The following is a 17,573-nucleotide window of genomic DNA, read 5'->3' on the forward strand; positions in this document are numbered from 1 at the left end:
AGGGTAGTCTTTGGGGTTAGGACACTGTCTCCAGCAGGCCTCACCTCCCAAGAGGCCAGCATCTCTGCCAAATCCCACCACCAAAACCAGTACACATCCCTGTGCCCAGATGTTCACGGAAGCTATTGCTCTTGTCTATCATTGTATAACAAACCACCCAAAACATAGTAGCTTAAACGATCATTTTATTACCTATCATGACTTTGTGGGTTCTGTGGGCGGTTCCTGGCTCTGTGTGATTCAGCTGGGCTGCCATTGTCCAGGGGTCGTACAAAGTGGATTGACCAGAATGGCTCCCCTGCACCTCTGCCAGTAGCTGCAGGCTGGGACTCAGCCGGGCTGCTGGTAGGACTGGATCTTTCTCTCACTCTGTGGAGCCCCAGAGCCCTTCCCTCTCCAGACTTCTGATACATCCACTCAGGGCCCCCAAAGTGCAAAAGTAGAAGCTGCCAAACTTTCTAAAGGCTTAATCCTGAAACTGGCCCGGCATTACTCTGCCCCATTCTGTTGTTAGAGGGAGTTATAAGCCAGCCCCTGCTTGGTGTGGGAGGGAAGTACACAAGGCCATGACTATCGGGCACACAAGGCATGACTCACTGGGGCCACCTTTGGAGCCTAGATACCCCGGGAGGACAAGGCTTGAATCTGGTCTCCTGGTAATAAGACCCACAACAACTAGTTTTTGACAGAGAAGAAATTGAGAAGATCTCACATACTGTACCCTACCTGTGGGGCTATCCAGGGGATGCCCGTGGATGGAAGGGCCCACATAAGCAGAAGGCACTTTGCAATGACTGTCAGAGCTGCTGCCTTTTGAACCAGAGATTCCCACACCGTTCTGGGCAGATGGGCCCATGTCGGTCTATCTCCTTCAATATCTCCCACCTGTCCCTACTGTGGGGTGTGAGCTTGTCCAGCCTGAATGACAGGCCGTGGCACCAAGCTTGAGAGGCGGGGCTTCTGCGAGGCACACGCTGCCGAAGCCTGCACTCCGAGGGCCTGCTTCCACCCTTGTGACAGGCTGAGCCTGCAACATACAGAATTCCAACCTCATCCCCACCTAGCGGTCTCCCCCAGCCCCTCTGCTCCCCCACCTCTAGGCCTCACGCCATCTGGCTCCTGAGCACACAGGCTGGGGGGCACCCCATGGGCTGTTCAGGGTTTTCTCTGTGCTGCTTAAAAATCTTGTCTGCTTGTAGGAGGCAGGGGCTGTCAGACTTTCTGATTCTCTTTCTAAAGCATGTGCTGGAAGCCTACAGAGGTCCAAAGTCTCCTCTTCTCCACTCCAGAAACCCTTTGGCCCTTTGGTTCTCAGCCTGAGTTCAGCCACTGACGTAGTCTCAGACTGACTGTGAGACCTGAAGCAGGTCATTGCATTACTCTATTGCTCCTCAGAACCTCTCCTTTCAGATTAATGGTGTTGGACCAGGCAAAGTCTAGGACCTTCCAGCTCTCAAGTACCATGATTCATAGCATGATTCTACTCTGTTTATCTGAGTAGAACTTTAGTTCTCTAGGTCCATGTGTCAAGGACTTGGTATCAAACTCCATGAATCAGCAAACCTCATTGAAGGCGCCGGCCTGAGTGGACTCACTGGCGCTAGAAGCAATGGGTTAGTGTGAACACCAAAAGGAAGATAAGACCATGAGGCAAATTGTAGAAGGCTTTGAAGGCTGGGTGGAGAGCCTCGAACTTTATCCTCCCAAGGGGAGCTCTTGAAAGTTTTTGAGCAGGGCTGGGGTAATCTGACTGGAGCCACGTTTAGAAAGATTAACCAAATGGCAGAATGAGGGAGGATCCAGAGGTTAGCAAGTTGGGAGGAACAAGAGTAACCCATGCCATAGCCACACACGTGTCCCTACAGCCCACTTACTCCCAGCACCTGAACTAGTCCTCGTGTGGGTCCACACCCCAGGATACAAGAATATCTCATGATACCCCAGGATACAAGAATATCTCATGATATGTAGACCTTACCTATGAGAATTAAAATTGGAAGGAACATCATTAAGTTTTGGAGAGATGGTTTTTTTTTTTTTTTTTTTAAGATTTTTAAAAAATTTACTCATGAGAGACACACAGAGAGAGGCAGAGACACAGGCAGAGGGAGAAACAGCCTCCCAGCAGGGAGCCCCATGCAGGACTCCATCCTAGGACCCCGGGATCAGGACCTGAGCCAAAGGCAGACCCTCAACCACTGAGCCACCCAGGCATCCCAAGAGATGGTTTTATAATCATGACAGAGAAATGTTCTCTCTTAAAAAAAAGATTCACTTTCTCACTTTTGGTCTCTTACTTAGCAGGCTCCCCTAGGAATGTTTAACATAGAGTCAGAGATGCCAAAATCCATTTGACACAGCTCTTTGTGGTTACACCCATCAAATAAATCAGGGCCCTCTAGAGGATTACGGAGGTTTGTGACCATTTGGGGAAAAAAAGGCTCTGGCTTGTTCTGTGATGCTGGCCAGGCGGCAGGAGTGTACCTGGGAAGGTCCAGGGTGGAGATGGTAGTGGTGGAGGCAGAATTTAGGCACAGACAAGGGGGACTCAGCTGGTGTGGACTGCATTCGTCACTTTGTTTTATGGAAAGTGGGGAAATCTCTGAGTGAGCAGGCATTTGCAGACTATCTGGAAGGAGGCTGTGTCATTTGTCTTGGTGATTTACTTAATTCTGGCTGAGAAAAGATCTGATCCGTGCTGCGTTCATCCTCGAAGTGAACTTGCTCACCAAACTCAGGAGGCTTAGGCCAGCAGTCTCTCTTGAGCCTTGACACATGTTACTATAGGGAGAAAGCTGATGGCGTTGTGTCCTGGATGCAGCTGTGGCAGGTTGAAAACAGCACCGGAAGGCTCACATTAGTGATGGACAGGACTGAGGATAAACTGGGGGTGTCTGAGAGATATTTCTAATCTGAGAGGTTTATCCCCTTGAGAAGATGGTGGTCTCACCTCGACTGTCCCTTAGAGTTCCTTCTAGGGTACACGAGCCTGCCCCAGGAGAGATGTGTCCACATTCTGGCCACCGTGGAGTGAGCTCTGACTATGCACTAGGTGCAGGGGGAAACAAAGCAGTGGAACAGCCCTCAGGGGCTTAGACTCCTGCTGGAGAGACAAGCCAGAGATGAGAAAACATGAGTCCGCTGGCCAAGATGATACTCAGAATTCATGGCAGGCCACGGGTGCTAAGGGAGCAGATTCTTGGGATATAGAAACAACACTTTACCTGAAAAATGGCACCAAGACACCTCTCCTGAATATAAACATAAAACCATAGTCACCCCACTCAGAGTTCCTTCTACTCTTCCCCATTCAGGCCCTGGTTTCGGGAAGAAAAGCAAAGACATGTCCACAGAGCGGGACTTCTTCATGAGGATGAAGTGCACAGTCACCAACAGAGGCCGGACTGTTAACCTCAAGTCAGCCACCTGGAAGGTAGAACGATGCCAGGCTGGGGTCCCCTTCTCCCACCCCCCGAACCCCCACCCCCATCCTGAGACCATGCTCTTTGGCCCCACGTCTGACGCTCCATGGCTGGTCTCCAGGTCTTGCACTGCACTGGCCAGGTGAAGGTATACAACAACTGCCCCCCTCACAGTAGTCTCTGCAGCTACAAGGAGCCCCTGCTCTCCTGCCTTATCATCATGTGCGAACCCATCCAGCACCCATCACACATGGACATCCCCCTGGACAGCAAGACCTTCCTGAGCCGCCACAGCATGGACATGAAGTTCACCTACTGTGACGACAGGTGGGGCCCAGGAGTGTGTGTGCCATGGCCGGGCTGTGTTCCACCTGCATGTATGTGTGTGTGGTTGTGCCTGTGGGAAACCTAGGGGCCTGGGGAATGGATGTTGCATTGCTGGGCACAAGTTTGTGGACGTGTGTTACTATGTCATCCCATCCGTGCAGCTAAGGGGCCCCTCATACCATATCTGGTGGTTCCCCATTGAGGGCAATGTCAGGGGCAGACAGCAGAGCTGAGCTGTTGTGCTGTGTAGCACTGTTGACAGTTGTGGTGTATACAGAGCCCTCCACTTATGTGTCAGGCTCCTGAGGAAATTTCCAGGCCAGTCTCCATTCCCAGGAGACTGGAGTCTAGTCATCTCCCTCAGCACTCACAATTCAGAGGCCAGCTGGGAGCTTTGGGGTCTGGCCTGGAAACTGCCCCATGGCTGCACAGCTTCCGCTGTTCTCTTCCATTTAATAAGCTCTACCATCAGCCTTTGCTCCTTCTGTGTCACCTCCATTCCAGCCACTGCTCAGCCTAATTTTGAAGGCTTTTTGATGAAGGAAGCTAGGCTGGATCCTGACCCTCAAAACCAACTCCCACTGGAAATTCTATGGGAGAGGGATGTGGTTCAGAGTATCAGCTCTGGTGAGATGGCCTGGGCTCAAGTTCAATGTTTGGGTGAGCGTTTATTCTCACTACAAGTTGTTCTTTTATTTTAAGTGGTTGAAGGAGTACCTGAGATTGCATATGTCCTTTCTTAGAATTGGCCTCCACTTAAGGCACAGTTGAAGGACTTTTGTGAAAGGATCCTTGAGTCATACTTGTCCTCTGTTCTGACCACCATGGTGCCAGGATTCAGGCTCTTAGAGGCAGCAGGCCATTCTCTAAGTGGAGAGAAGTGCTCTAACCTCATAGGGAGAAAATGTCACATATGAAGACTTTTGTCCTGGAACTCTGACACAACACTGATTACAGTAGTTAATAGTGTAATTATTGGGACCAGGTTGAAGATTGGAGATAAAGATTGTTCCAAAGGCAGACACTAGAGAAATCCGTGTGTGTGTGTAAGGTTATTTCTCAGATGGAGGCTTTGCATTCAAATGAGCATTTTGGGCAGAAGACACAGTTCTATGATGTGCACCCCTCTCTAGTCTATTGAGGTGGCATGGGAAATGCCACTGCGTGGCCCACAGGTCTGGCTCCAGGGAGGGGTGGCACTGTGGATGCCTTCGCCGTACAGCCCAGAGCAGTGACTGTAGTGCGGGGGACAATGTGAGCTGCATGTAACCCCTCTAAGGGAAGCTCATCCCTAATGCGACCCCACAAGCACTGGGAAAACTCTGCAGTCTGAGAAAATAACTTATCATTTCTAGATAATAGAAGAGAGAGATTTTTTTTTTTTTAAGCTTAAAGACTTTGGTCTTGTTAAAATGAAGAAAAAAATCTCCAAAAGGAGTAATCGGAGGTTGTCTTCCACTCATTGCCTTATTTTGAATGAGTTTCAGGTCATTTCCTGAAAGCAGCTTTGCTTGGGATAAAAACAGGAGGAATGGGCCTCACAGTGGTTGAAGAGGAAAGGGACACGGAATAGGGAGAGACCCCTGCATGCACTGCTTGCTTAGTCTGGCTCAGGGCTTATCGGCAGAGTCGATACTGGCTTGGGGGAACCTGTGATTTAGGGCTTTGTGACTCAGAGTGCGGAGGGTGATACTGCTTCTCAGTGCTGCTGGACACATTGCACTTTCAGCAAAATCTTGCCTTTTAAGAAACCTAATTACATGGCCCAAACTCGGAGTCCAGTGGTGCTGGAGGGATGAACGCAGCGGCACTTAAATACACAGAATGCTGTGCCTCATGGAAGTTGTGTTTAACCGATTAGCAGATTAGTTAACAAGGGCACAGACATGGCTTAGACAGTTTATAAAGTGACTGTTATAAGTCCTTAATCCCTAAGTGCTATTTCTCTATTGCTTTGATGAAGACTTGGATTTTTTGGTTTTGGTAGCTTGTTTTGTTTTCACTCTCATTAGAATGGGGTAAGGTATGCACACACACAAGTGCAAGCATGCGCTCTCCCTCTCCCTGTCTCTCTCTCTCTTTCTCTGTTTCCTTAATACCCTTCTGAGATCAATGCTTCAAAGCCCAACACTTATATAAGATAGCTATTGAGGGTAAATGCTTTCCATTTTCTGTTAAATCTAGGAATTTGCTCAATTTGATGACGATTAACACACATTGAGGGGCTATGATTTCCCACAGGGGATTACTTTCCCATAAGGAAAATTGAAAGAATCTGATAAAATGTAAGGCAATCAGAATCCACTAAGTCATTCTTAAAGCTGGTTTAGCACTTTTTCTTCAATGTAGAAAGACCACAGACATAATCAAATGCAAAAAGAAAAAGGTTATGGAGAAAAGGGAAGGGGAGGACAGAGAGGGGAGGGAAATAAAACAAAAGAGAGAAAAGCAGGCTGCGATCTTACATTGAACTCATCCCAGAGTTGATGGAACCTGAAACAACCAGCTCTGAAGCATCTGGAGTTGAGTACAGGCACGCAGATGACTCAGAACGCGTTTGTCTTGCTTCCCTTAATAAAGGGTCAGAGGACCATATTAGGTCTTGTAATTATCTAAAACATAGTAAACATTTTAAAACGTGAATTCTGTGACACTTCACGTCTGTCACATTTATATGTGTGGTTGACTGCTCTTGACCAGGGAAGCAAAGTGGTGGCAAGGCTGAAGGGGGATGTCCTGATTATATTGCTATGATCGATGACAAACTTTCTCCATTTATGACTCATATAGAACCGTTCTACTCCCTTTCCTAAAATACTGAGCAACCAGCGAACAAACATATTTACTGAGCACGTGATGTGTACCTAATTAGCCCTGTGCCAGAGACTATTATATCAAAGAAGTAAAAGAGCTTTTTCCTGATCTCCAAAAAGTTTAGATATTGAGACACCAACAACTGAATGGACCACAGGGAATGGTACAGAGTAGAGCATTGCGTTCACTGTAAAGGGGGAATAAGTCAAACTTATTCCCAAAAGTTTGACTCTAAAATGGAGTGGTTCTTAAATTCATGGGGAGGTGCCACCTAGCGGCGAAGGAGAGTCACTGTGAAGGGAGCCCGGCATCAAGGAGGATGGGCCGGCTGAGAAATACACAGAATCCCACTGTGATTTTGTCGGTTGTAGTCATCTTCCTGTATCTGAGAAATTTTAAAAGCAGATTGTATAGATAGGATCAGTAACAATAGGGAGAAAATGGTATCACAGTTAACAGTGAAAATTTCAGATTAATGAAGAGGATCATGGCATCTTTACAGTTAAAGAATGCCCTGTTTTGCCATTGGATTAAGGCAACAGAAGGCATAATAATACCAGAAATTTAATAAATTGGTTAAGTTAAGATGCCCGTGTTTCAGATCACAAATTCGAGATGCCTGGCTCAGATTTATGATGACTTCCTTTTATGCAAAGAAGTCAGGAATGGTACAGATAATAATAGTGACAGAGAAGAGCTGGAGATCATATAGAGAAGGTCAGTGAAGAAAATTATAAAGAGCCATGAGGTGTAAGATACATACACATCAAAACACCTCAAAGGCAAGAATTTTGAAATCCAAGAAGAAAATCGGCCAACCTAAGGCAGATTAATAGTAAAAGATTATATACCTTCATTACATAATGAGATACACTTAATAAATTATTTTTATTGTACTTCTTTAGAGAATGGGTGGAATTTTAAAATCCAGAGAGATCTTTGAGATTAATATATTATGTGTACTTTCTTAGTTTCCTATATAGTATATTTGAAATATTTTTGCAGACCTACACATTTCTTAGCCTTTCTGCACACATCTTACATAAGACGGTATAGTGAATTTCTCTAAATCCCTGAGTTAGAAGAAACTTTGAGCACTCTCCCTGTGTATGTGTCTCCTCCAGATGAGAGTGTTCTGAAATCAACCCAGAGTTTTAGCATATATATGGGAAATGCTTAGATGTTATCCTGTCTAGTCTGTGTCAAATACTCCGTCGAAGAGGCAGCTCTAAATTCTCTTTGCAATTTATTTCAAAGTTTAATCGACCTCGTAATTCAAAAATGATTCCTTCTACACCATCTGCTCCTCTCTTGCTATAATTTGAGGCAAACTTCTTACTGCATGTGGGTCTCAAGGTAATAAAAGGCCACTGGAGGCCTTTGGTGGCACTCAGAGCAGGGTCAGTCCAGGATTGAGGTAGGGCGGTCTTTCTAGGTATAAAGTCACCACACCTGTAACATGTCATACCAACAAGGTGAAAACTAATTGTCCCTTAACGGCAAAGCTGGTTGTGTAAGATTTTATGTGACCATATAACATTCAAGGAAAATATAGGGCATAGGTACCATTGTTTAAGGCAAGTGAAATCTGTGTAAAAATATATATAAGCTGAAAGCACTGAAATCTGAGTGAGTAGTCTGGGTATTATTGGGGAAAACGCCATACCAAAGCTTATGAGCACATAGAGAAACCAAAATGAAGTGAATCGGGTTGTTGCCCGGGAAAGGCCATCACCAGAATTGTGGAAGGAAAGAAAGCAGACTTTAATATAAGCATGGTTTATTAGCAAATGCATTCTTTGGAAAACAAAGTTCCTAAAACTTTTATCCTCTTAAATAGTTTAAAATATGCTCTAACCATCTTGTTTACATGATTAGCTGACTTAACAGATCCTTTCCCCGGGTAGGGAACGGGTAAAAAGCACAGCCAGACCTCGTCTGACTCCAGGCAGGGGTGTCTGCAGTCAGGGCGCTGGCGTCCCGGGTGCATGGGTGCTTGGCGGCCTCACTGGGAGGAGGAGCGGGCCATCTTATTAGCTCGGCCTTTGCTGGGTTCCCTCTGCCGGTTGAGGCAACAGCCTGGACACTGTAGCCAAGAGAATCATTTTCTTCCTGGCACTCAGGAGCAGGGAATCCGTGTTGAAATGAGCCTCTGAGCATTTAAGGGTAGGGAACGGTTGCAGGATGATGAGTAACTGTCATCTTACATTATGAAGATATATTTAATCCTGAAGTCCAAAGCCCGGCGGTCTGACCCACATATTTACTTGGTGAAACACTTGAGAATATAATGACCTTTTTCCTCCATATTTTCTGTTTTCTTCCTTCTTTCTCTGCCTCCTATGACTGCCTGTCGGTGTCTCCATCTCTCTCCCCAGCTCATCTTTGAGCTCTTTCTTCTACTTTACTGGTAAAGAGTGACCTCCGTTCTCATTTCTGAAATCTGGTAAATGAAGCCTCTTTACTTTTCTCACTTCTCAAAAACAGAACAGCCCTACTGAGTTGACTTTTTAAATTTGAGTGGACCCCAGGCTGATTTTTTTTTTCCAGTGAGTCAGGGCTGAAAGAAAGAGAGAGAGAAAGGAAAGAAAGAGAGAAAGAAAGAAAGAAAGAAAGAAAGAAAGAAAGAAAGAAAGAAAGAAAGAAGGGAAAAGAAAGAAGAAAGAAAGAAAAGAAAAGAAAGAAAGAAGAGAGAAAGAAAAAGAGAAAGAGGAAAAGAAAGAAAGCAGTTTCCCTGCCCTTGATGGAGAGAGCAGATGAAACTGTTATCACAGCCCAGCTCCACAGGCTTCTCTGGGACCCGGGGACATTAGCAGGGAAGGCCCTGCGAACTACAGTAGCTGACCCTATAAACAAGCCGGGTTCATTAACCTCCCCACTGGCGTCTGCGTGCCTGCAGTTGGAGGCGAATGACCATTAGCTTCAAGTTGGGGTTTCCTGGCTTTGTGAAGTTTGACAACTCGAATGTTCTTCAATTGTGTTTGGGGTATGTGTATTTCCCAGTTTTTATAGTAGTCTGTTTAAAGAAATGAAGAAGGAGACATTAAATATTTATTTTAGTTGACAAGATAAATGAAGGCCACTCCTGGGAAGCTAGCTGGCAATTCTGAAGTCTCGGTTTGTTTGTCCATTTCCAAAACATGCCCATTGTGTGCCTTTGAATGCATGGTACAGTAATTAGATTTTAAAGATGTCATATTACGAGGCTGATTATAATAAACATTTACTTTGGACGTTTTAAAGATTCTAATCTTGAAAGAAAAGTTCATTTCTTCAGGGAGTGGTGCTATATCTTTTCCAGAAGAGCCTTACTTTTGAGGGTCTCTAGAAAATTCTAGCCCTGCCCAAGAACAGAAGCAATTTATCTGGCAAATCGGCAAGCCTGTTGACGGCCAGCCTCCTGTCAGCAGGGCCCACTGGTACAGTTCCTATTCCCAGGCTTAAGCTCCAAGAGGCACCAGACCCGACCGGAAAGCTGCGTGGTTGTAGGGAAGGAAGGACCAGCACTGCTCTATCAGCCTCCTGTTCTCCCCCAGTCTCCACGTCGCTAAGGTGCTGTTGGGCAGCAGCCCTGGATCGGGCTGCCAAGGAACAGGTCTGTTGCTGATGAGGTCAGAGACCCCTCTGCTCTGGGCCAAGTGAGGGGACACATCCTCCAGGTCTGAGAGCCACTGGCTGGTGCCAGCAAACTGCTGGAATCTCACTGGAGAAATCTCCACCGGGCTGAATCAGCTGAGGCCTAAGCCGCTCAGTCCTGTTGGGCTTCCCCTTGTTTGACAAGGGCTTTAACCCCTAAGTCCCACCAAGGCAGAGAATTTTTCTCTTCACCAGACATGCCTTCCAGAATGAAGAGAGGATGGATTGAATATCATGAGGGGTCCTGCTGAGAGCTGTGTGTGTGTGTGTGTGTGTGTGTACGCACACACCGACATCCATTGACAGAGTTAATCACATTCTAGGAGAAAAAGTAGAGCTTTATCACCCAGATCCCTTAGGAGTCCTGGGACAGACAGGGCTCTGGCTATACTGGGTCCTAAGAGAGAATCAGTCCACCGGCCAGCTACTCAAGTATGTACTGAGCACCCATTATAGGCAAGGCCAAAGAAGAAAGTGGTCCCTGAGCTCAGGAGTTGGCAGCCTAAGACGTCGGTAATTCTCTGACGTGGGTTCACCTATTAGGGCTTCATAAGGAGACATCACTGGGGGCTGGGGGAATGAGAGAGGGCTCAATGGAGAGGGCCAGGCCATAAGCTGGCCTTGCCGTCATCAGGGCTTGGAGAAGAGAGGAGAAAAGAAGGTGGGGAGGTTCTGCAGCAAGAATGGGTGTGCTGGGTGTGGGGGGCTTGGAGCGGAGCAGTCTGCCAGGGCACAGGGTGTAACACATGCTGCAGGTTAGGTGAAACTCACATCGCATGGAAGTTGGAGACCAGACTCCAGAGGGTCCTGGAAGTTAGGTGGAGTATATTTACCTTTTTTTTTTTTTTAAGATTTTATTTATTCATGAGAAACCCAGAGAGAGAGAGAGAGAGAGAGAGAGAAACAGAGACACAGGCAGAGGAAGAAGCAGGCTCCATGCAGGGAGCCCGACATGGGACTCGATCCCAGGTCTCCAGGATCAGGCCCTGGGCCGAAGGCGGCACTAAACCGCTGAGCCACTCGGGCTGCCGGTATATTTACCTTTGATCATGGTAATGATAGTGGTCAACAGGGGTTGGTGATAGGGAAAGCGGTAGATGCTTACATGGGGCGTGCAAGATGGAAATAGGATCTCCATCCTATTTGGGGAGAGTCGGGATTTCCTAGCCCCCACCTCCAATATACACATACACATATTTTAATTCTGGGAGATATATGCAGAGGCACTTTGGAGAGGGGAGAGACTAGGGACAGGAACCGAGGAGCCCCTGCTTCTCTGCTCTGTGCTCTCTGCTTTTACTTCCCCCTCTGTGTTGTTAAATTCCAACGTGGATAAATGACAGGGCTGGATTCCGAAGCCCCACATTCTGAAATAGAGCTTGTAATCATAAGAGTATAGCATCACTTCTGACTTGTGGCAGGCCAAGTAAACAAGACAATGAGCCCATTAGAAAAACTGCAGGAGACAGCGAAGCTTACAAGAATTGATATGTAGGTGTGATATGGGAAAGTGGCTAATCTGGTGGTTCTTGGGTGGGGCTTCTTCAATGATTCTGGAACAGAGCAAGGAGCCCTAAGAGTGTTAAGTGATCCTTCATGGTTCTCCACATTTGTCTGTTCTCTGCCCACTTCCCATGAGACCTAGACACCATACAGGAGGAAGAAAGGGACATTTAGGCCACTCGAGCCCTGTCATTTCAGAGCTGCCCACCTATCAAATTGTAATGAGGAGCTGCATTTCTACTACCTTGATTTCATATCTTTTCCTCTCAGCACTTCCCGCCCACCCTCCTTTCCTTGAAATGGGGAGGAGCAGGTAAAGTTCCATGGAAGGCAAACCCAATGTCCAAGAAGTTCCTGTGGTCACCAGGCAGCACCTGAGGAAAGGCACTCAGAGGAGTGAAGATCATGCACAAGACAGGGTGGGCTCTCCCGCCCGGCTTCCTTTTAACTCGCTGCCTACCATGCAGACAAAGGCTGACTCCACACTCTTCCCCACTGAAGCCACACTATTTTCACTTTTCATTTATATCACCCAGAAGTAGAATAAACTCGATCTGGTAATCAGAATGAGCTCGAAAAAAAAAAATCAGAATGAGCTCGATCTGGTAATCATTCTTATTCTATCCTTGGACAGTTGTGTGGACACCAAGCAGATTGTCTGCTCTCCCTGGATCTCCCTCATCAGCAAAAACTGGGGGGTGAGGGGGGTGAGAGTCCCTTCCAGGGGTCGTTGGGAGACTAGGTGTATGTGTATATTGGAGGTGGGGGCTAGGAAATCCCCTGACTCTCCAAACATGACTTCAGGAGGGGTAGAGGTTGGGCGGAAGCACAATTGAAGGTTGACCACCATGTTTTTGTTTTTGTTTTTTAACTTGGACGAATGGGGTGACCAGGAAGCCTGGAGTGTTTTCATCTGAATGTGTGCGTTTGATTTACCTTCTGGATTTAGCTCCTTGAGCCCCTGCCCACATTCATATAGGCTCTCTCCCCATATATATTTTTTTCTTCATTTAGAATCACAGAACTGGTTGGTTACCACCCCGAGGAGCTGCTTGGCCGCTCAGCCTATGAGTTCTACCACGCTCTGGACTCAGAGAACATGACCAAAAGTCACCAGAACCGTAAGTTCCTGGAGCACCCCTGTGTGGCTCCCTCATATCTGTGGAATATGGCCTTGAGTGGGGTGTGACCTGTGAGACCAGGGAAGACCTGCTTCCCTCCTTCATAGAGCCGCCATCTTGTGTGACAGACAAGACCTGTGCCCTCAGAATGATTAGAGAACTGAAGTTGCCACCAGCCCAGGTGACAACTTCACACAAATCAGGAAAAGGGCCCCATCCCCCAGGGGGATACCCCCACACCACGGCACAAAGCTTAGAGTCAAAGGTGGGCTGAATCTCGGTCCCCACATTTCACCTCTACCCAGCACCCTTGTGCCGTCAGCAATTTGCACAGCCCTGTGAGACAGACAACCCTGTAGAGAACAACACAAGAGGACATGAAGTCAACTGGGTTGTATGCTGTAGAAGCAAGTATACCCGTTCAGAGAAGAAGTGGCCTGGGTGAGTTCAGGAAAGGAAAGGGTGGAGCCGTTGAGGTGGGCCTTGAAGAATGGGGGAGGATGGGGCTAAACAGGCAAAGGTAGTAGGGCAGCACTGTAACACGTGTCCAGGTAGGCCGTGGTTCTCCAAGAGCTCGCTTGCTGAATCAGAGAACTCAGTCTGAGGCTGTCCAGGCAAACTAGTGGTGGCATATGGACACTGTGCTTTGTAACTTGAAAGAAAGCCTGAGTTATGAAAGGATACTAGAACAGGACTGTCCAATAGAGCTTTCTGCAAAGGAGATGTTCTACATCTGTATAGCCCACATGAAGTGTCTAGTGTACCCAAAGGTCTGAATTTTTAGAAATTTAATTTTGCTTCAATTTAAACACCCACACTTGGGTAGTGGCTACTAGATGGCACAGGGCAACTCTAGTGCCTTCACTTGGCCCGTATTCCCAAAGTAGCCTTCCCCTTTGCAGGTGATCCAAGACAGTCTCCTTGAATCCATGCAGCCCGTCAACGTGCAAGGACTTTGGGCTTATAACCCTATACTTGGCCAGCTGGGGGGACATAGAAATTTATAGGATTGCTCATCAATTGAAGGGATCTCATTTCGGAAGGAAGAGGACGGTTGTGGGCTCTGTGGGAGCAAAGTGGCTCATATCTTTAGCCTCAGTGTCTAGCACTGTTTGATAAAATGCAGGCACTAGGTCAGCAATAAACCCAAGGGTAATACATGTATTTGGGAAAGAATGCTTCAAAATAAGTACTGACAGTAGTGCAGACAGAGGTGTCGGGAGGATCGTAGGAGGATTAAAAATGGGTAAGTCTTAACAGGATTCACAGTGGCCTGGTTGGTCTTGGACCCCAAGATTCGCTGTGGTTTGGGGTGGTGGTAGAGAAAATGGAGATGCTGCTGTGTGTCTGTTGTTTCTAAATCCATTGTCTATCCTCAGGACAGCTGAGTTCAGAGCAGCTAACAGGTTAGCAACCCATAAACTGTGTGTGAGCACGGCTAATATCCTCTGATGGACTGAGATCTTCTCTTTCTAATTGGTCTCTCTGCTTTTTCCTTGTGGCTTTGGGGTTGGAGCTGACAAAACAACAAAGGCCCTTATGATATCTCAGAGAAGTTTCTCACTATACTGTCTGGCAGGAAAAAAAACCCAACCAGCCTAGATCCAGCCTCACTCAGGGACCCAGAGAATGGGGGATGGAGGTGAAGTTACCTTCATGTGCCTGTGGATGTGACGCAACCCTAGCCTGCCCCAACTTTGAAGTTGTAGGATGTCGTTCCAGCCTGCATGCTGGGATTCCCCATGCTTTTCTGTTACATGGTGGTCCTTGCTCCCAAAGTCATCCTGACACTGCGACTGCAAGACCTGGGCCCTGACCCAGTTGACTCATGGATTCCCCAGGGCCTGGCTTCCTGGGCCTTTCCTCCTTACACGTAAAATTGGAGAAAGGTCCAGCTTTCTTCTTCAGCCAGGGGTGAAGTCAAAGCACGGGGCAATAATAAAAGTTTCTGGGAATTCCTGGAGGACAGTATTGTACTTTGTCTTCTGGGGTAAAAAGAGCCGAGGACACTGCTATCAAAAGGAAGAAAAATGATGACTTCTCAACTAGGCATGGTAAAGGATTTTCTCCTCCTTCTTAAAAATCTTTGATCCTTAAAACATTTTGAGCTGGGATAAAAATTTGTCTTACCAGTTTCCCGCTGACTTCAAGGGGAAATATGGTGCTTTTTATTGAATCCGTATATTTAAGCATTAGGAACACTTAAAGGGAATTCACAACCCAAACAGAAATCATAGGCTCCCTTCTTCTCCTGATGGAGCCAAGTAAAGCTGCTCTGAGCTCAGCGGCCTCATACCAGCAAACCCAAATCCAGTAGAGGGAAGTCTGCGTGGGTTGAAAATTGGGTTAATGCCAGCTAAAACAGAAGCATCTATTTCTGTCTCTCCATCTCTCTCTGTGTATGTGTGTGTGCCATTGGGTTTGTGCAAATAAAGTTGTACCACAGACTCACACTAATGCTGTGGAATAATTGAAGGTCCAACTTAGAGGCCAGTCCAGGTTTATACGCCAGCATCCCAAGTTTCCACGTGAATGTGTGTTTTAGCCTGTGAACGTTTACTGTCGAAATTACTGGGGAAGCTCTGTCCTCAAACCAGATTGAGATAATTGAAAGCCATCATTTCCAAATGGATTAGTAATTTATACATTGTTACTCTGGTGGGGGGGGGTGTGTTGGGGGGGAGAGGGTAGGGGTTGGGGAGAGTTGGGGGGGCAGTTTCTCTTTGTTGTGTGAGGACATTATGTGCTCTTAGGAAAACAAGATTAAAGGCCATAAATGGCCTATCTACCAAGGAGCAGGCCCCTCACCAAGGCTGGCATTAATGAGCAGATGGTTAGAGAGCAGGCATAATTACATTCTACTGCCAGAGCAGGCCCTCGCCTGCAATCACGAGAAATGCAGTTAAGACCTTTGCTCACTGTGCTGCTTCATCAAAAAGAGTTAAGAGCCCTGAACTTTGTCTGCATTAAGATCCGTCTAAATAAGTTAACTCCAGGCACTTGAAATTGTGCAAGAATCGTTTCTCTGCAGCAGGACCAACTGCAAATGGAGGCTTTCCAGTGGATGGTGGCTCGGGGGACGCAGAGAGTGCTGGGCTGGCAGTGTGGTGGTCCAGGTCATACTGCATCACTACTGGCCTGTTAAGCAGGCCACAGTCCCCCTGGCCTTAGTTCCATTCATGTCAAAAGACGACGATCTCTCTCCTCTTGGGGGCCCAGGGTTGTGTTAAAAACAAACAAACAACTAGACCAGGGTGATACAGGTCACTTTGGAAAAGAATGTGGCAGCTGCCTAAAAGAAAGCATGTACTTAGCCTGTGATCTGGCCGCCATCCCCCCAGCTGCACCCACAGTCCATACAAAGATGTGTATACACAAGTGTTTATAGCAGATTTATTCCTCATAAACAAACAAACAAAAAGACTGAAAACAACTTACACATCCATCTACAGGTGAATGGATAAACCCATTATGGTACCTCCATACAATGGAATACAGCTCATCAGTAAAAAGGAACAAACCATGAATCCCTGCAACACGAGGAATCTGGAAACATGCTGGGTGAAAAGAAGCCAGACACAAAAGAGTACATATTCTTGTACGATGCCACTTATATGCAGATGGAGAGAAGAGCAGCACATAGTGACACAAGACAGATCAGGGGTGGCCTTGGGAGCCGGGGTGGCGATGGGGATGAGTGGCAGAGGCCTCAGGAGTTTGGTGGTGGCGGGCTGACGGGAAAGCTGTTTACCTCTGATGGTGGTGATAGTTGTTTGTCAAAACTCGTTGCCCTGTATGCTTCAGGTAGGTGCCTGTCTATCAAAGGTGAATTAAAACCTCCCTGAAGTTGATTTTAAAAATGAAAACCAAACCCCGAAAGCTTAGATTGGGAGTCTTTCATGTGGACTGTGATCCTGTCTACTGTTGCCACTAAGGGGCCCTTTCAGCAAACTACCCAGGAGTTCTCGGCCTCAGTTTCTTCAGATATAAAACAGGAATCACGAGAGACACCTCACGGGGTCATTGCATGTTACGTGAGCCGATGAGAACACTGATCCTTACAGACGGCTTATGTGCCAGGCAGTTCTAGTTGCTTTGCAGCAATGAGCTCATCTTGAGACAGTTTTGAACACTGCAAAGCGTCGTACACACACGAGTTAGTACTTCTGCACCTTGGAGGTAGATGTGTGTTCGATTTTTGAAGAGGGCAAAATGTGCCCAGAGAAACATCAGTGTAAATTAGTAGGAACCAAGCTGCCCTCCTCAGCCTCACCAGGGTGGTGAATGGGGAGATGGCCCCTAAGCCTACCAGGAGAACGGGGTGCAATTCTCCGTGTTTAATGAGAATGTGGATATTCTCCCGTGGGGCCCCTCACCACGTTCTCTACAGACTCTGGGGAAGAGGTAGCTTTTCCTATACAGCATTTGCCCGGGACATTCAGTCAGCATTTCTGCACCTGATCAGCCAAGCAGGCAGGTTTGGTCCTCAGCATGTGGTATGGCGGGTAGCTAAAAATGATCGCTACCATCCTTACTATTATTTTTATCAGCACTTCATTTTGCAGCAGAGGAAACTGAAACTAAGAGGGATTGCTCTTTTCCCAAAGTCCCCATGCTAGTGACATTTCCTAATGCTTCCACCATGCCTGTTCCAGTTCTGTGACTTGAGGAGGTCGGAGCTAGGATCCTGAAGAATGCAGTCCCAAGGAATGAAAGTAGATGCATGCACAGTTCAAAAAAACTACCAGAA

General features: G+C 47.0%; 1 protein-coding gene across 1 annotated transcript in view; it reads left to right on the plus strand.

Moving 5' to 3' along the window:
• EPAS1 (endothelial PAS domain protein 1) overlaps positions 1-17,573 on the plus strand; it is an 84,499-nt gene that overhangs the window by 56,677 nt on the left and 10,249 nt on the right. Inside the window, exons 5-7 of the mRNA XM_055327976.1 lie at positions 3,315-3,433; positions 3,544-3,749; positions 12,717-12,823. Coding sequence (XP_055183951.1) covers positions 3,315-3,433; positions 3,544-3,749; positions 12,717-12,823 — 432 coding nt within the window. The remainder of the gene's footprint in view (positions 1-3,314; positions 3,434-3,543; positions 3,750-12,716; positions 12,824-17,573) is intronic.

Source organism: Nyctereutes procyonoides, unplaced genomic scaffold (assembly GCF_905146905.1).
Source record: "Nyctereutes procyonoides isolate TBG_1078 unplaced genomic scaffold, NYPRO_anot_genome, whole genome shotgun sequence".
In the NCBI taxonomy this organism is placed as follows: Eukaryota; Metazoa; Chordata; class Mammalia; order Carnivora; family Canidae; genus Nyctereutes; species Nyctereutes procyonoides.